At 43.2% G+C, this 20,160-nt stretch overlaps 2 protein-coding genes across 7 annotated transcripts in view; both read left to right on the forward strand.

Annotated features, from left to right (window-relative positions):
* Positions 1–123: 123 nt before the first annotated feature.
* Positions 124–14,964, forward strand: tbcela (tubulin folding cofactor E-like a). Its single transcript, XM_069147396.1, has 10 exons — positions 124–244; positions 358–428; positions 2,265–2,444; positions 3,803–3,942; positions 4,385–4,566; positions 5,636–5,892; positions 7,686–7,812; positions 8,002–8,118; positions 8,253–8,364; positions 10,012–14,964. The coding sequence occupies exons 3-10, from the start codon at positions 2,297–2,299 to the stop codon at positions 10,216–10,218; spliced, it is 1,290 nt and encodes a 429-aa protein (XP_069003497.1). The 5' UTR covers positions 124–244; positions 358–428; positions 2,265–2,296; the 3' UTR covers positions 10,219–14,964.
* Positions 14,965–15,986: 1,022 nt separating this feature from the next.
* The window catches only part of LOC138196982 (ubiquitin carboxyl-terminal hydrolase 2-like), a 53,433-nt gene continuing 49,259 nt past the window's right edge, over positions 15,987–20,160 (forward strand). The window contains exons 1-2 of one of the 6 annotated variants that reach the window (XM_069147398.1): positions 15,987–16,195; positions 19,217–19,374. The gene's annotated coding sequence lies outside the window, so the exon portion shown is untranslated. Of the gene's footprint in view, positions 16,196–16,632; positions 16,739–18,313; positions 18,416–19,216; positions 19,375–20,160 lie in introns of those variants that run through there. The other 5 variants (XM_069147397.1, XM_069147403.1, XM_069147399.1 and 2 more) reach the window with 5 other exon arrangements.

The raw sequence follows: 20,160 nt of genomic DNA on the forward strand, positions 1-20,160 counted from the left end.
CAACAGCATATCTGTCACTTCCAAGAGATCCAGATGTGCTTGTATGTTCTTTTGCCATATTGATATTGGCAAGTGAGTCACAAGGCAGAAAGTGATCTTTGACCTTGTTTGTTCTCCAGTGTCATGTGGTAAGCAGTCAAGTCCTCTCTGCTCCTGTCTGTGGAGAGCAAATCCTGCCAGCTAACCAAAGAGGGACCAGCGTTTTTCTCTGCAGACGTCTGTCAGCCCCACCAGCCACTCTGGAGTAAGACTGATAATGCTACAGGGCCTGTCTTGGATCTCCCACACAGTTTAGTCTTGCGTAAAAGTTATGCTATTTAGTTTAGTTACAGAGAATGATCCTGATTTCTTTGACAGGCCGTCAGTACAGAAACAGAAGAAGACAGTGAGCAGTGATAGAGGTCAAATCAAAGGAGACTTCTCTTCAGGTAAGACGGTTTCTGTCACATCCCTTCAACTGTAACAGCTTAGAAATGTGTCTGAGTTGTCTCAATCACAACAGTGGATGAAACACACAAGTCTGATGTGTGTTTTATTTGTCTTATGCCTGTAAAAAAAAAAAAATCAATATGGCATCACAGCAAATCACTGGATTTATTAGCTGAAGAGTAACAAAGTGCTTTCATACATTGCCACAATTTACTGCACCCTATTTTTGTCAAATATTGTAACAGGATCCTTTTTTTTTTTTTTTTATACCAGCCAAACCACTACATTATTCATGCTTCCCTGCAGCAGATTCCTCAGCGAGGCTCTGCCCGCCGGGTGTTAGAAAACAGATGCTCGTCATTTTAATTATAGAAACTTCAGTGATAAGTTAGGTCAGATTGTTTTATTTTGAAAGGTTCAGCACAAAGATCAGCTTCCTTGTTTTTCTTCCTTGTTATTTATATGGGACTTTGTGTGTGTGTGTGTGTGTGTGTGTTTTGTTGAGGAAATAGCTGAGGATTCCCCATTGAGTAGACCAATCTTTGTTATGTTAGCAGTGTATTAACATTGAACAGAACAATAGCTTGAAATAGGTATTTGATGCGTGAAAGCTCTGGGCTGCGGTTTCCTGCTGGTCGTGGAGTTTCTGGGATGTTAAGGAGCAGCTGTGTGTCGGATAGGAACACGGAGGATTACTGAGCTCTAGCGTGGTTTACACACAATTAATTCATCAAACATTAATTGGTTCATGGGCGGCCCAGTGGTGCAGTGGGCAGCGGTGTCGACACACAGCCAGAGGGTTGTGGTTTTGAGCCTGTCGGACGGCTGGGGCCTTTCTGTGTGGTGTCTGCATGCCCCCCCCCCCCCCCCCCCCCCCACACACACACACACCCCACCCCCTATGGTGGCATCACCACCACCACCTCTCCAGGGGCTCCACTTCCCCCCACAGTCTAACTGATGACTCTAAATTAGTTGTAGGTGTTAATGTGAGCGTACAGTTGCCATGAACGGGGCAATTATCTGTACAGACCTAAGAGACCAGCTTGTGAACATTTAAACATTCAATTTTAACAAGGGGGTCGATGGGGATCGATTTACTTTTTGGAGCCGGCCTCATGTGGCCACTCGAGGAACTGCAGATTTTATGCATTTCAGCATTTATTTCCAGCCCTCGCAACGTCTCAGAGAAGCAAGTCTAGCTGATGGTATGGTTTGGTGATTGGTTCGACAAAAATCTGTTAAAATTAACCGTCTATTAACATCAACGAGCTGAAACAATCAGTAGACAAAAAAATGATGAATGAACTCTACGAGCCGATTAAGGTTCAGTTGTCCGGCCTCTTTAGTGTGAGTGTTTTTGCTGCCATTTTAAAAATATATTCCACTGATCTTTGGACCACCTCAACATTATCTGACTCGTGATTAAATCATTTAAAGAAAGATGAAAACTGGTGCAACAGATCCAGAAATATCTTATCATCAGTTTACGAACCGATGGGTGACGTCATGGCGGGCTGCTGCTAATCCGCCTGCACTGGAGCTGGAATGATCAGCTGATTATGAGATTGAACTATTTATCTGATTGATAATCAAATAATTATTGGTCATTCATTAACTGTTTATCAGTTCAAGTCCAAAGACTTTCTGGTTCAGGCGTCTCCAGTTTCCAGTGTTTCTCTGTCGAAAGAAGAACATTTCAGGATGTTACTTTGGACATTTTGCACGTGCTCGTTTACACCTGAATGCTGCGGCGCTTCAAACAGGTCTTCGCTGTTGCGGTTAAAACATTTACATGGTGACAGCTCATCTCTGTGCATGTGTGTTTGGTGAAGCTGAAGGGGAGGCTTCTCAGCGGGACGGAGCCATGGAGCCACCGGAGGACCAGGAGGGCCGTACCTTTGTGGAGGTGATCAGTGAAAAGTACAGCCCGGAGAACTTCCCGTACCGCAGGGGGCCTGGTATGGGGGTGGTGGTGGTTCCCACCGCAGGGCCCCAAGGTTCCCCGATGAAAGGTGAGCTGGAGAAGAATTACGACTGCGCCTTGGCACTTCTATATTTTCCTCTTTGGTGTACTGGGACTTTCTCTCACAGGCTGTCTGTCCTCCTTTGGTTGGTGCTAGATCGGATCAGCGAGAGGGAAGCTCTGCTGGGATTGGTTGTTACCTTGTTGGAGGGTTGATTGACAGTTAGACCACCATCCACAGCAGCACAGAGTGTATAGCGTGCTTCTCTCCAGCTGATCTAATGTAGCACCAACCATGTTCGCTGCAACATTACCTTCCCCTTACAACATGGACGGCCTGTCTCCAAAAGGCCACAAAGAGAACACATTTTAAGTTGGATGATGACACAGCGGAGCCTCAAAAGTCAAAGTCAAATCCTTCCCAGCCAGTTCTAAATGCAGTAAGCTAGCGTTTGCGCCAGTCCTATAAACAAAGAGAACAAAAACACTTGCAGCTACAATTCAGTTTAACCCCCCAAAAATACTGTCAGTGAATTACAATTTTATTTGTCTTACAAAAAAATGTGCTGCTGAATTTATGGCACTGTCAAACATTCAATTGCATAATACAACCTCAAACTCTCCAGAGTTCATTTTCAGAAAACGTCCGAGGTCACCGAATGCCACAACTTCCTGTATCCGTTTCAAATTAAAAGCCATCCAGCATTTTGATACACCATCCAGCCACAAACTTGTTATTTACTCTAATAATGGTAATGGATATTGATTGACTTGATTAAATTAATTTATGTTGGTGACATCATCAGTATCTCCTACATATCTTTTATTCACTGTAGAGATTCAGAATGTAATATATGTTGGTGATACACACGCCCACATGTAAATAAGGGAAGTACTGGAACTTGTTTTTTGATGAGAAAATGCAGACCTGTAGCGTCATTTCTTTTACATTGTTAAAGCCATGTTTCTACAAACTATGGGCAGTCTTTCAGGTCAAGTGTGAGGGAGTCTGCACCTCAGCTGGACTCTCTGGAAGTCTGCAGGAAGTGTGATTGATGCACATCGGTACTCTCGGACTTCCTGCGAACACGTCTGTTAAGTTTTTGTCTGCAAGTGCGGAGAACTCCAATTGGATTGAGTCCATGTCTTGTAGCTGCGTAGCATTATGGTCTAATGAGGCTTTCTGGTTGTGGTCAAATTGAAGACAGACAGAAAACGTTGTCTCCTCTTTCTAGAAACTGAGACACCATAGTGAACCAAAGATACTCACAAAGATATGCTATTAAAACTCGTTAAGCTTGTTTTCTTTTTATCAGTGAAACATCACAATAGTTTATTATAAACACTTACTGTAATCAGGTCCGGGTTGGTTTTCATCCTCATTAAATCTTCCCTCCTTCCTGTCAGAGCGTCTGAACCTGCCCAGTGTGCTGGTGTTGAACAGCTGTGGGATCAGCAGGGCAGGAAACCAGGCTGGGATTGCTGCCTTCTGTGCTCATGTCATGGAGCTGGACCTGTCTCACAACAAGCTGCAGGACTGGCATGAGGTGCTGTCTCTGGCTTCATTTCAGTAGTGTGTTCTGCATTTTATCTTGGTGCCAGTAAATCCCACGAAAAGATCAAAACCGACAATGAACTATTTGTGCCATAGAGCGGCATTGATGTTAATGAGCCACGCTGTTGCACAGGGTGACACGTGTGTTCATTACTGTGAACCATAGACTGTATATAAAAGTGGACGTGATCTCTGGGTCTGAAAAAAGAAAAGTGTAATACCGCAGATGACCCACTAGGGGTTGCCTAGTGAAAATCTGGACAGGGTGACTGTTATCCTTTTGGTGTATTTGCGATGGTACAAATTCTGATCACCAGTAAAGATCTGTGACCACTAAATGTCTAGTTTTCTGTTTAAATTCACTGTTCTTTTGATCATATTGCAGAATTTTTTTTTTTTTTTTTTTTTTAACTCCTCACTCTCCCCTTTTTTAGATCAGTAAAATTGTATCCAACCTCCCCAAGCTGGTGTTCCTCAACCTGAGCTCCAACCCGCTGGCAGGAATCGCCCTGAAGCCTCGGTGTGCTGAAGCCTTTTCCCGGGTCCGACACCTCGTCCTCAACAACACTCAGGTGTCCTGGGACACCGTGCTGCTGCTCACTCGGGAGACACCTGAGTAAGACGAGCAGTTACACTTCATCAGCCTTGAGACTAAGAATAAGCTGGCTTTAACATTCCCAGCAGGCACTGCGCTGTTTTATTAGCGAGAACAGAATGAGCAGCTGGCCGGCACAACAACCTGCTTATTTCTGAGTAACGCTGACACATAATTGAAAACCTCCGACCAGAAAGGATCACGTTACCCAAACTACAGCACAGAAAACATACAAAAAACACAACAGTGCACTGAAAAATGACTATTTTTGAATTTTATTTTACCTTTAGGTCTATATCTGTATCTGTTGCTCAGGATAAATCTCAGGCCCGGCTGTGAACAGCTTCATTGGAGCTACTGTCATGTTGTTTCATAGTATATTGGATTTGAAAACAAGTAAATTCCTAAATGACAAGGGAAAAAAAAAAAATCTTGATTTTTGTTACCAAATATATTTATATTGCAACAACACTGTACCCATGTTTATTGGTCCTTTTTGATCAATAATCATCAGTGATGTGTATATAATGAACAGCGAGAGCAACGGGGTAAGTTCAGTAAATGACATCACTTTACTGTAATTCAGCCTTTAAAATCAGGAAAAGACGACGTTTGTGTCATATTACGATGATATCTGGTCTCGTATCACGAAATAATGATATAATAGTGATATATTGCCCAGCTCTACAGCCGACCCAGAACACTTTAAACAAATCACAGATAAGTAACACATATTTAATGTAAGATAAGACTTGAAATGTTGCAGTGTTAATATTTAACTGTGTCCCAGTATACTAAATAATGTAATATAGCATAATATTTATAGTTATATCCTAATATGATATTAGAGTGTTGTATAATATATATCCCCACATATGCTCGCTTTATAGTCTAAAACTTGGAGTAGATGTGGGGAAGGCGTTATTTAACTTATTCTAATTGGAGAAAGACAGGTTTACTAAGTAGTTAAAGAACTGATTTTTACTTGAAATTTTCCCCTTTGTCCTCAGAGGGACGAGGACCGTCTCTGTCTGTCCCACACGGCACTAATTCTGTCCTCCGCCCTGCTCTCTCCTGTGCTGTCCTGCAGGCTGAAGGAATTGTTCCTGTGCCTTAACGAGTACAGCAGCGTGAGTGCCTCCGGTGTGACCTGCCCCACCCTGCGCCTGCTTCACATCACCGACAACAGCCTCCAGGACTGGGCCGAAGTCCGCAAGATCGGCTCCATGTTCCCCGGCCTGGACACCCTGGTTATGGCCAACAACAACTTGGCCTCCATTCAGGACAGCAAGGACATCCTGCAACGGTTCTTCCCCAGCCTCCGCAGCATCAACCTGAACAACTCAGGTCAGTGTGTGTGTGTGTGTGTGTGTGTGTGTGTGTGTGTGTGTGTGCTTTACACATGTTAACTATTCAAAGTGGATGTTTCAGGGTCCCATGATGGTTTCATTTCAGGAAGAAATGCTGAATCCCTCCTGGTTTTCAGCATATTGTCCCAGAGTCTGTTCAAAATTAAAGTGTCTGCATAATAACAGCTGATAAAATTAGCACAAGCAAACATGTCACTGGATCCTGAAAGCTTTGTGTTATTTGGAGAGTATTACACCAAATTCCTCTCCACAGCAGCTTTTACCTCAGGAGCGGTTTGTATTTGGGAGAGTATCAGCGCTGACTCTATTTATAGACTTCTTTTGAGAGTCGAGGGAACGAAGACGATTGCCAAAGAAGTGTTCAAATTGACTTCAATACATTCGTTTGTCAGAACTCCTACGCCTGAGGCACCAAAAAAAACATCTTTCCTGCAAGGCATTTAGTCTCACGTTCATCTTTCAGTTCTTAGTTCTCTTAAAATGAAAAAGATTCAGATGTTTTTAGAAACTCCAGTGTCTTAAAACGAGTGTTGACAAGGCAGCAAAGATTATAACTAAGATTAAGCTTTTGACATTTAAAAAACAGTCTCATTAATTTCCTCAAACAGTTGGTCTGGTTACTCCAGTTTACACAGACACTAGTAAATAATACATTTATATTTCTATTATTTTCAGGAACAGATTAGATTAATACACATTTTGTGCTTGAGCTACTGTAAGTGTTGCCACTATTAACGTGAGTTTCCCCGGTACACATCACACGGTCAAGTGTGAGCGGCGACCAGCAGTGACGTCACCTGTCGGTTTGTGAACGTCCGTTATGAAGCCTCGCGTTCGCAATTTGTCTGTTGCCATCTTGCTAGTTCAGAGCGGTTTGGAGCAGGAAGTGACCATATTTGGGGGAGATGGGGGGATGGGGAGGGGGCGAGGTGGATCTGACTCGATCTGATTGAAAACCCGGGAATACTACGTCCCGCCCACCGATAGCTGTAACCTGACTGCACCACAAGCACACTTTGCTTCAGGGCTCCTGGTTGGAGATCCCCTCTTCCTGTTACACACACATGGAACAGCAAAATAAAATTGCCAAAGATTAAAAATGTTACAATGTAAAAAATGACTATTGTGAACATGAGCAGATCTGTTTCCTCTGGAGAGAAGCGTTATGTCCTCCTACTCAGCAGGTCTGCTGTTATGATAGCAATCCACCAAGGTGCAAGTGAACCGGACTTTAAATGGAATGAGAGATGATAATCTGATTGTTTCTGATTACTTCATGTTACACCCAAAACACACTTATGATTAATTTAGAGACCAAGTAAAATGTTTCCAGCTTACTTTGGGCTCAGATCATCTGCTGCTAAAAGAACCAAATCATTAAAATAGTGGCCCTAGTCTTTTTGATTCCACATGTTGCTTCTTCCTCGTCAAAACGTGGCCCCTACATGACCTAAAACACCTGCCTGCTGACTGTCCACCAGTTGATTTTGGGGTGTTACACTAGTAGCGGCTAATTTGGCATCCAGCAGACATGAGGGAATCTGGGAAGCTCAGTTATTCTGCTTTTCTATTTCTTTGTGTTAATCATCTTGTAGTCTTCAGACCCAACTGATGCCGACTCACTCGATGTCACTATACTTTGTGCAAAGTATGCAACTTTTCTCACATATGCAGGCGTGCCCTCAACACGTGTAAACAGACTTTGTTGTGTAGAATTGATGAAGTCCTCCTTCAACAGTTTGACACATGACTTGTCCTTGGTGCTGTCAGGTCTCAATCAATGGGAAGACATAGAGAAGCTGAACTTCTTCCCCAAGTTGGAGGAGGTGCGGCTGCAGAGCATTCCCTTACTGCAGACCTACACCAACGCAGAGCGGCGCAGCCTCATGGTCGCACAGTAAGTCCTGTCAGTGATGCCAGCGAGACTTTACCTCCTCTACAGTGAGGGGAGAGCACCGAGGAGTCTGACAATGAATGGATCTCAGTTTGACTCTCCAAACTGTAGAGCTCAATAATGTGGTGTACTTTCGGATTCATACAAACATCTGCTACTTAATATGCATAAAATGTCTGCGCTTCCCCTCAGGCTTCCCTCCATATCACTGCTCAACGGCAGCGTTGTGACTGACAGTGAGAGAGAAGATGCAGAGAGGTTCTTCATCCGTTACTACTTAGACTACCCCGAGGAGGAGCTGCCTTATAGGTACGCTGCACAGCCTGTCCGTACGCTGGCTGCAGTGGTATGAGTCTTGGTGTTGGTGTTTTAAGTGTGTGTGTGTGTGTGTGTGTGTGTGTGTGTGTGTGTGTGTGTGTGTGTGTGTGTGTTTTCCTCCTTAGATACCATTCCTTGGTAACCAAGTATGGGAAGCTGGAGCCACTAGCTGAGATTGACCTCCGACCTCGCTGCCGTGCCCAGGTTGAGGTTCACTGTGAGGAGAAGGTAGAACAGGTACGTTCAGAGATACTATTCAGATTAGTTCCCAAAAGCAGAATAACATGTGGCAGGTAAATCATGTAAATCTAGTAAATTACTGTTTCAGTCAGTACTGTCATTTTATTCATGCACCAAACATTCGGTGAAAACAATGGCACTACTTTCTCCAACATGACAATGCACCTGCATTAAAACGTTAAAAACACACAATCGTAGCTCTTCAGCCTCTCTAGTCACCACATTTGTCCACCTGCTAATTCTTTCTGTTCTCCAAAAAGGTGACACAAAATTTGGATGTGCTAAAGTTTCAGGTTGAGGGCAAATCACAAATGCGAATGTACCAGTGGTAATAAAAAATGTGTGTAACTCAGGTCCTGATGTTGATGAGCAACAAACTTGGAATGTCTTACTCATGAAAATAATGCTTATGTAAATCACGGTGCTATGCTCCGTTCGTGAGCCACAGGAACAGTCTGTGAACGTTTGCAGATATAGTTAGTAAAAGAATGCCTCACCATAGTCATCACCATGTAGCTGATAAAAAAAATTAAAAAAGGGTATTTTTAATATTGGTATCATCACCGACCACTTTATAAATTACTCAAGCTTACACCAACAGATACTGTAAATCTGTCCGGCTACACCTTCATATACTAAACCTACTTTTGGACCAAAATGAAGGCGGTGTTTAGTTGTGGCATCGATAAATGCCATGGTAGTAGTGATATAACCTTCGTGCTATGTTCACTTTGTCTGCTGAATGGCTCAGAATAAAACAGCCGACAGTTTGTGACTAACTAGTAAAAACTTGTGGCGCTATAAGCCAGATACTGTGGTGACCAAAACAGTCAAAAGCAGAATGAATGTGGGACTTTGAGAACATGGATGGTAATGTTGCCTTGTATGTTCTCGATGTGTAAAAAGGCAACTGTTTGCTCACACGTTCACCGTATCAACCTTAGATAGTAAGTCATCATTGTGTGCAGCTCGTTGCATTGGTCCCAAATGTCCCAAAAGATCACTGAATGCAGGCTAAACTAAACATTTGTCCTTAAAAGGCTTGCACATAATGCAATTCCTGTTTGTTTTTCATCTCCATCCATCAGCTTTCTGTTACCTTGTTGGTTTACATTGCTTGGTGCTAACAATGTTTGGTCTTGTCTTTACACGTGTGATTTGTACAAAAGCTCATATATCTTGTCACAGATTAACATTCAGAAAGGCTAGTAGCAGCTAACATGAGCTTCAGTTGCTAAACTGGATAGTTACCTTACAAAGCTCGGATATTTCCTACTTGGGGCCAGAAAGTAAAAGTAGTTAGTGAAGCAGCCTCAACAGTCCCTGCATGCAGTTTTTACAGTGCGGTTTTTATTGTATTAGTTTTGGCTAAATGGATAGCCTGCAGTTAGGTGTATTCCACACTGTCATTATCAGCTTCTCTCTGAAATAGATTTAAAATGTGTTTTTGGTCATTGATCAACATCGGCACATTTTGGATATAAAGTTTAAACAGTTGAGTTTCCAGTAACAGACTGTGCACATTTACGTCAACAGTACTTAAACCGGGAGGATTTGGATTGAAATGGTGTGAGAGTACACTTTAATTCATGACCAGGTTTATGTTGGTGGTATAAATGTCGAAACTGTTTGTCTTTGTGTCAGCTGAGCATCCGTTTGGACCAGACCGTAGCCGAGCTGAAGAAGCAGCTGACGACAGTGGTCCAGCTGTCCACCAACAGCATGAGGATCTACTACATCGACAAGTGCAGCGCCTTCGGTCCGGAGGAAATGAAGTACAACACGCGCGCCCTCCACTCCTACAGCATCCAAGACGGCGATGAAATACTGGTGGTGCCCAAGTGCAAGTGAACAGCTATTGTCCGTCTGACTGACGAGAGTGAATTGATTAACTGGATTATTTGTTGTTTGCTTAACTGACTTTGCAAAATAATTGGTGAACGCATACGGAACAGCAGCGGCGGCCCACTTTTTGGAAAGGAGAGATGTTCAGACAAGAAAAGATGTGAGCATCATCATGGAGACTGGACAGTGGGGCTACTGGGAAGCTCTGGCTGCAAATGCAGTCTGGAGAGAATTCTGTCTTTATTTATTTACGCTGTCTTTGAGGGAAACCACTGGAGTTGGTGCACAAATCGGTCACACTGGAGAGCGGGCTGAGAAAGCAACGGGCGGTCAGCTTGCAGCTTTAAGGCGGAGGGGGAGGGCACTGCTGTACCATCAAAGCTTCGCTGCACCTCTTAGCACACGGCATGTACCATAGCACCTGCATAGGCAAGCATCCAACACCACTCACTTGCCCACTTGTCATGTAGGCAGTGAGGGGACTGCTGCTCCCACCGGCACTTTTACCCTCAGCACAATATCAGGAAGCGCAGCGGGCGTTAGATGAAACTCCCTAAACACTGTTCAATGCAGGGTCGGTGGTTAAACTTGCATTTTTTTATGGGTCTGTTTTGTTGTTAGATGGTGCTTGTTTGTTTGTTTTTTTGTTCCATATTTCTGTGGCTAACTGCCAAAGTTAGAGGATGTTGCATCACATTCATGTAGTCAAAGAGCAAAGGGATTCTCTCCGGAGCCATAATGACATTCACATATGAGTCTGAAACTCACAGAATAAAAGCAGATTTTAAAACCCTCAAAACCCTCCAGACATGTGTGAGAGTCGGCTTTTTGATAAGTGCTCTTCTGGTAGGGGTTCCCGTTTGGACCAGACCGTAGCCGAGCCGAGGGGTTCCCAACAACAAAGTTCAAATTACATCTGCTCCTTCTCCCTTGTTTGATAATCCAAATCGTACAAATGTGCAAAAATACTTCATTTCAAACTCAACACACAATGTCAACTTTCCACATCACACTTTTTGGATTGGCTCGCCATTAGAGTGTCTTTAGATAAAGAGAGAAAAGATGAAGCAGGTTATGGGAAAATTGAATGGAAAAATGGCTTCAGTCTCATAGTGTGAAGACTCTTTATGGGTCCAGTTTTTGTTTTATAAGATCTGATGTGACTGTGTTTCTTAACAAAGCACATCCTGGATGTAAACGCTCACACACGCCCACAATGGTTACCACCAAGCAGCTGTTGTGTCACATCACGTGCTGCCCCCTACAGGCTTCAGTGTGTCTTTGATTGTAAAGCCAAAGCGCTCTGCCACTGCAGACACCTCACCAGGTGAGAGTCTGTGCGACAAAAGCAGTAACACACATGCAACACACACACACACACAAAGACAATCTCTTAGTGAGCATCCTGCAAAAGAGAGGTGTGCATCATAATTTATAATACTATTGATTATATTCAGACTGTTTTGTGTCAGATGAGGAGAACTTTTTAATGAAATATGGTAGCAGCGTGGTTACTATTATGCGCTATTATTATGCATTTAAAAAGATAGCATTTGATTATATCAGCGCCCCATTCCGTTTCTTAGATAAGTTATATCATTACGTAATTTATTTTAAATACTTGCCATTCATTTTAACTGACCTTTAAACATGTAATCAGTGCACTTTCTTCATCCTTGAACAGATGCTGATATCAGTTAAGTGCATTTAGTGTATATTCACCTTTGAACTGTAGTCTGTACACTGAAATATTCCCTCATGTGTCTCATCCGCCACAAGTTCTACAATTCAGTCCTGCACAGAAATACCTTCACCAAAGATAGCTCATTATGGTAATGTTATTATTATTATAATGTGGAATATACACAGTATGTATTGATTTTATTATACAGCATCCATCTTGTATAAGAGGAGGATCGATGTTAGATGTTTGATGCTGTTGATTTTTCCTATAGCAGGCGACTTAGCAGAGCCGGTGAGTCCTGAGCCAGTGTTACTGCTGTAGAAACAGCTGATCCATCCAGCCACACAATGAAATATTGACATTCAGTGGCTGTTTGGAAACAAATGTCTGTTTGGGCCGTACCTCCAGTTCATCCACTGTCCATAGAAAACTCAGCTCATTGTGCTTTGCCCTCGTATTGCCCTCTGGAAGTATTAATATCTCAAGTATGTAAATGACACAACTTTTCCCTCCGAGCTAGAACTTACCAGTGTTGCTTTTAGAACACTGCTGCTATACTTGAATACGACTGAGGAGTAAGTGTGAAGGTATGTGGAGCAGGTTAGATGAATAGAGTTACGATACTGACCACCTCCCCACCCCCCTCACTACCCCCCATGTTATCGCAGTAGTGCTGAATAAATGTTAGAGTAGCATGAAGGACAGCCATAGAAGCCGGCACACACACACTCACAGACGTAGCAGTGCAGTGCTGGAACCAAAGTCCAAGTCTGGACGGAAGTATTGAGCTGAAGTGTCTGTGCGACTTGTGATGAGTGACAACATGTAGAATGTAAATGTGTGCAGGGTGGGAGATTTAATGGTACGCATGTTATTTATTCACCGAGTTTGTGTGTTTTTGAGGAAAGTGGTCACTGTGCCTGCTTATTGTCGAATTAATTGTTATTTTTTTTATCAGAATATGTTATTTATTGTGGATCCATTTTACTGTCAAAACTGCTACAATCTAAAAAGTGTTGGCTCAGCCATTTTAAAGCCCTTAAAGCCCCTGAAAGTGGAGTATTTCTCTGTAACAGTAAAGATTGGTGAATTAAGAAAGCAACAATCACAGTTGACGTTAGGGAAATAAGAAAAAACATGCTTAATTATTTATTAAGGGTGTAACAGTCTAAACCTGTGCTGATCTGCATCAACAGGACCATGAGGGTGTCATTTGATCGAATTTGAATGACATCACATTTTGAATCAAATTCTGATTGTTCCCAATGTGTGACATCACCTTTTTCTAACTCAAACTCACCAATTCAACCAGTAAGAAGACAAATAAATAGAAATTGTTTTAACTTTGGCAGAACATATGTTCATGTAGGACCTATTGTTTCACCGATGCTGATTTAAAAAAAAGCTTTTCAGGGCCCTTAAGGGAACATTCCACCTTAAAAGCCTTTATCATCTATTGACAGTGCATTATACGTTTGAGATTTGCTGAGTTGGTTTTTTTTTTTTGTGCTGCAGTTGTTGCATTACTCAGACCGACTGGACCGTTAACAGTAGACATCAGGTTTTGGTATCAGTCCCATCTTACTGAGGCTTTCCAGAGCCGCCTTTTACTCATCATTCAATGATTTTACAGGGAGACGTCCATCACAGTGACAGAGACAAATAAATCCACCAGCAGTAGCCTCAGTAGGCCAGAGAGCAGTGCAAACACAGGACATGTCATTGTTTGAGTAAGAAGTGACTCACGTTTGTTGTTAATCTCTCAATTTGCCGCCACCGTCACTGAGGAATGTGACATTTAAATGAAAACTTCAGCATTTTGGGAAATACAGTTATCTGCCTTCTTTCTGAGAATCAGATGAGAAGATGGACACCGCTCTGACTGTGTGCTAAATACATTTCTACGGCCAGATGATGGTCAGCTTAGTTTAACTTAGCATAAAGACTGTAAACAGGTGGTCTGACTGTCGAGAGGCAACGAAATACACTTGCCCGCACCTCTGAGGTTCACTAATTATATCTTGTTTGTTTAACGTATAGACAAGCTTAATTGTCAATATGATTAGCTGTAGTTTGTTGTCCAACTTCCCGGCACATAAACACCCTTAAAACCACAACTTGATGTGTACACACTGCAGTGTGCAGTGGATTTTGTTGCTGCTGGACAGAGCTAGGCTAGCTGTTTGCTCTTGTTTTTGTTTTGGTGCTAAACTAAGCTAACTGGTCACTTTGCATTTAGTGTGGTGTCAATATTCTCACCCAGCTCTTGACAAGAAAGCATCTATCCAAAAATGTTGAGATAAGTTATGGGAGTTCTTGGAGTGTGTTTATAAGCAAAATTGCTACTTGAACACCTGAATTATTTATTAATTCAGGACAGAATTTGTTCCTTTAAATTAAACCATGTTTAACCCAATTACTCCACCTCTGCTCCTTTGAACCACCATGATGTGTTTATATTGGAAGAAGCAACCGAATGGGTTGAATACTGCACAAATGTCTTTTTTTTTTGTCTTTTTTTTTTTTTTAAACATTCTGTTAAATTACAGCTTGACAGCTGAAATGGAAATAATTCAGGCATTGAACAGCTCCGCGTTTCCTTTGCTTAGTTAAATACTCAACACATAATGCTAGACATCTGGCAGCTTTAGCACAGCACATCCTGTCTGAATGGGAACTTGTGAAAACTAAATAGATAGTTGCTACTCTGGATACATCAGTAAATACACTACTTGAGTCATCATCTGCCTCTAAAAGTATAGTACACCACAGTTCACCTGGTTCTCAAAGAGGCTGTTTTTGTCTTTGATTATAGTGTTATAGATTTTGGTTGGATTAGATGTGCAGGAGGTCTTGGTTTCATCCCTGCTCAGTCTTACACACCAGTATTTAAGCTAATCAATTCATTCACTATATGTAACACATATGGAATAATCAATTGATATGAGCATAATCAATTTTTGTAAGAATCTATACGAAGTCTTAAATGGATCAGAATGAGTCATCTTTCTTGTATTAGTATATGCAGAGAAAGATGCGTCACTGAAAGGTAATAAATGGCAGCCCCCCTGCAGTAAGATTTTATGACTCATTCACTTTGATGAAGACGCTCACACACTCCAGTGTGAATGACTGCTTGAGTGCTAGAAATGGGTTTATTTAAAAGAAACTAAAAAACCAATCATCTATTGGGAAATCTCTTTAAATATTTAACCCATGTAACCATCAGTGCAATAATATAATACACAGAGAAAAAAAAAAAGTATTTATTTTCTTCAATGTGGTGGAGCATTGAAAGGGAATTTAAAGTCCTAATTCATTATAAGCATAACAAAATGAAGTTAATATGTTCAAATTATACAGAATGTTGAACTTATTTATACAAAAGCATTATCTTTCATTGTTTTTGATATTGAAAACAGCAAAAATGATTTACTAATATTGACTAAAAATGTGCTTGGGTTTCAATATTAATAACTTATTTATTACTTAATATTAATAATCAATTTTTTTTTTTTTAAATAGCAACGCTTCGCCAGTGGTCTTTTAATTAAGAAACCGGAAAAACAATCACAATTTCGTATGCATTTTTACATAACAGCTCTCAATCAAAGGATTTGGTGACGGTTCCTGTTGCGTTCACTATACAAATAAAGCTTCAGGTAAAACGAAAAAATACTGCATGCTTTGGTGGTAACGAGAGTTTCTGTATAGACTTTAACGTTAGCTTTAACGTTAGACTTTTCCAATTGTCTCTAATTAAATACACGTGCGCTAATATTCTTTACTTCCAAGTTTACTTGAATAGTATTCCCACTAAATTCCTCACCACTAAAAACCTGGGGTGAAAATTCTTTACTGGGTAAAAAAAAAAAAAGTATTCCGATTTCCCAGATTCATGAACGTTGCATTTTTACAATGAAAGAAATCTCTGATGTTTACGTTCATCTCCATGGCGACGGTGCAGGAGGTGGTTCGCCGCTCTGGCGGTGACGTTCAGACAGAGGTATGAACCAATCAGAAATGAGCTCCGTTGCAGGACTGACGTCACCGTTAAAGCGAAAAGAACCGTTACTTGGTTGCCGAAACTCTACAACTGCGAGGGGACCGAAGACATGGCTGAACACCAGCGGAGTCTGGATTAAAACCGCTGCCGGTGCAGTATCCTGTACAACATTGTTGTTCATCTCTCTCTGCATTTGAAGCGATGGTCTAACAAGCAGCGCAAACCGACCAGAAGGGGACTCTTCGGGGGGCGTTTCGCTGCCGGTTTGGGTTGGGATGATCCTCAACTGTGGGGTGAGTGAATGCGGTTACCTGACGCCACCGCAGCCCGGAGAGGTGCTGTCCTTCGAGACGGACGGAGGCACCAACCAAACTCCCATTGAACTCTGGGAATGTTAAATTGCCTTGTCGATGGGAGCGGATGTAGACCTTACCGAGAACCACTTAGAACATTTTAGAACTCACAGTGTGCCTCCAGAGTGTTCGGCTGCAAATGTGACTGTGAAAAAGCTTTTTTTATTTCCGTTTCATGGGGAGTTTAAAACAGGTGCGCGCTGCCCTGAGGTGTGTTGGAGGGAGATTAACAGCTCGACCAACTCTTGAAGTTCGGTTATCGGCGAGTTGAGCATGGCTCACTCTGTACCTAACAAGTTTAAAGGTACTCCGTCACCGCCGGAGAAACGTGTCTTCTTCGACCAGGGTTTCAGTTTGGCGCGCTGCTCTCCGACACATTGGCGGAACACGGCTACTGTTTACTTCAGTTAGCTAGCAAGATGGCTCGTTAACTGACCGAGGCGGGACGTCCACCGAGGTCACTCAGACGGATTACTAATGCGGGTAAGCGTCGTATTAACTTTGTGCTTCGCTTCCTCAGACCAAGGGACTGGAGGGACGGCAAGTTTTCGCTGTTTCGATCCGCCCCCTTCGAGGACACTTCGCGATGCCGCCCCGCTTCCATCACGAAGCAACTGACTGGTTATCTAATAACGCGTGAATTAACGTGATCTCAGTACTTTTGGAAACACGGATGTATTTGCGTCGAATCGTGCCACTTTAAAAGCAAAGCGGACACATGCAGCACGCTGCGGTGCGTCGAGCCTGGCTTCTGTACCAGCGAAGTCCCATCCACTCTCAGTGTCATGTAAGGCTACACCCCGGGCTCACAGAGACCGTCCACCTCACACAGAGACCACAGAGACCGTCCACCTCACACAGAGACCACAGAGACCGTCCACCTCACACAGAGACCACAGAGACCGTCCACCCCACACAGAGACCACAGAGACCGTCCACCTCACACAGAGACCACAGAGACCGTCCACCTCACACAGAGACCGTCCACCTCACACAGAGACCGTCCACCTCATACAGAGACCGTCCACAGAGACCGTCCACCTCACACAGAGACTGTCCACCTCACACAACAGAGACCATCCACCTCATACAGAGACCGTCCACCTCATACAGAGACCGTCCACCTCACACAGAGACCGTCCACCTCATACAGAGACCGTCCACCTCACACAGAGACCGTCCACCTCACAGAGACCACAGAGACCGTCCACCTCACACAGAGACCGTCCACCTCACACAGAGACCATCCACCTCATACAGAGACCGTCCACAGAGACCGTCCACCTCACACAGAGACCGTCCACCTCACACAACAGAGACCGTCCACCTCATACAGAGACCGTCCACCTCACACAACAGAGACCGTCCACCTCACACAACAGAGACCGTCCACCTCACACAGAGACCGTCCACCTCACACAGAGCGACGTCTGTCTTTTTCCATTGTCTTGCACACACGCGTCAACTGTTCTCCTGTGCGCCAAAATACGCGGCTTCATCTGGTAATTTGCTGCTCACGTAATGTTGTTTCACACACCAGCATTGCAGCTGTATCATTGAATGGGCACGTGTGGCCAGAACAAAGGAGAATAGGTCGAAGATGACTTTCAAAGTTTGAAGAAATTGAAATGCCACCAGCAAATAAAGTCCAATAAAGCTTAAATGCATTTAGTTAATCAACATTAAATATTATGATACATTTCACTTTGATGTTTGCAATGTCAGCTAACCAATTATATTTGTATGACAGTCTCGGGTATATTATCTGTCATTTGCTATGCAGCAGCTCTGTTGCTGAGGAAATCAGACATGCCTGTGGATGAATCATGAGCCAGTAAAGCTTGCCCCTTACTTCAGACTTTAATTTCTGTGAAAGCAGCCAATCTGCTGGCGACAGCAGTGTGGTGTACTTGATGCTTACCCAGCTTGGCATATAAAAAGCCCTAATGCTAGTCCTTTAAGAGCAAATTGGAATGCCAGTGAGTGTTGAGCGACCTGTGGAGGTCAGAGGCGTCTGCTATATTTACCGGCTCTGTAACTTGATCTGTGGCATTCTGGGTCGCTGTGCTCATACTATCCTCTCACACTCTGGGGCCACAGCGTCCCGAGTAGCACCCCATTGCTTTCTGTCTGTTGGCCTGGCCGCTCAGAACAACAAGGGTGAGCCTTTTGAAACCCAACTTAACCCACCACTCTTCCTCACTTTTTGTCTTCTTTTAGGTACCCGCTTGTCAGTTGATAGTTGATGTCGGCTGCTGGCTCAGCTGTAAGGATGTGTGTCTTCCCAAGGAGACATGGGTAGAAGACAATGTTTCAGAAAGTTCTGGATTTTTCTAGCACGAGTAGAGAACCCTCTGGTTGTGCACACGCCAGACATTTACATTTGATAGTGAAAATATATCCAGTTTAGCAGTACCCGGTTGTGATGTTGGCTTTGAAACAAGTGGTATAAGAGCTACGATATGTCGTGAAGCTTCACAAGATGGAGTCAACCGATCAACTTTCTGTTTACCTGAGCTTTACAATTGAGCAACTTTTCCGTATTTGATCGTGCGATCTGAAGGATGCATCATCAATCTTTCATGGTCGGACATGAAATCCGGAGAATGTGTTGGCCGGTACGGTCACTTCGTGCTGAACATGTCTGCTGTAAATGAAACAGTTTGCCGTGAGAGACGAAACAATACACATCAAAGGGACGCTGACTTCTGCTTTATTTGTCAATTTACAGTCTTACAGGCAATATGATGTGTCTTGTATGCTGCCTTAGCAGAGATTTTCTGCCAGAGTGGCTGTTGTTTGACACTCACTGGACGTACTTTCCAGTTTCAGATAACAGTTATCTCAAACACGTTTCATCAGTCAACAGAATAAGAGATTTGTTTTCACATGTTGCCGTTCCATTGTGTCGTCCTGTGTGTCCCGTGGTTTGACATGTTACATGTCTGTGTGTTTCCACAGGAGTGATCAGTGTCACAGAAACCCTGTGTGTGTTTGTGTGTGTTTGTGTGTGTGTGTGTGTATGTGTGTGTACACTGTGGGGTAGCAACAGTAGGATGAGGCGCCCCCGAGCCGTTGCAGTCTGCGGGGACTGACACACACCGCTACAAATACGGCAGGTAACTACTTCACACACCGACGCTTTTTACACACGCAAACACTGTCCCGGCTGTCCCGGCTGTCCCGGCGCAAACTCTCATGTAACCTCGAGTACATGTAGGTCATAATGCATTCGCTGGTGCTGCATGTCGGGAGTTTTGCACCAGATTCAGATGTATCACAGCACAACTGACCAGTCCTTTTCTGAAGCCAAGTCAAAAGAAGTTATAAAAATAAGTAGCGTGCTGCGTTTTATCAGCTCACTCAATGACTCACGCAAGTGCGTGAACTGGAAAGTTGATGCTGCACGTCAGTTCCTTCTCAGTTTACAGCATTACTGCTATGCAGACATTTAGACTGTGACGCAGTAGGACATTTCAAATGTAGCTAAAAAGTTTTGACGATGGCAAAATCAAAGAAAAGTGGAAAACAGAATTCACCACTAAGCTCATATCCACTGACCTGGACATCAAAGCTGCCATGCAACGCAGCTGTTATATAATGCAGAGGTGGTAACATGGTCTTATTTCTACTGGAGACTAGTTTATCTACTGGATTTGGAATTTGCAGGTGTAAAGGAAGGAGACAAAGCCAGAGAAAACAGTTTTGGGTTAAAGTGCTTTTTAGAGATGTGAGCTGATGTGGCTTCTTTTGAGACCGTGGGAGGCTTTTTGTGAGTCGAGAGGCAACAAGAGCAGCGGCGCAGTCGTCTTTAATTTTCAGCCTTGACGTTGGAAGAACCAGAGGTCCCCCGCTCCGATGAGATGTCAGAAGGCACAACGATTCAGAGGTGCCTGACTGTGCTG

Source organism: Embiotoca jacksoni, unplaced genomic scaffold (assembly GCF_022577435.1).
Source record: "Embiotoca jacksoni isolate LCO1_2020_lvr unplaced genomic scaffold, fEmbJac1.0.p SCAF_14, whole genome shotgun sequence".
NCBI classification, from domain to species: domain Eukaryota; kingdom Metazoa; phylum Chordata; class Actinopteri; family Embiotocidae; genus Embiotoca; species Embiotoca jacksoni.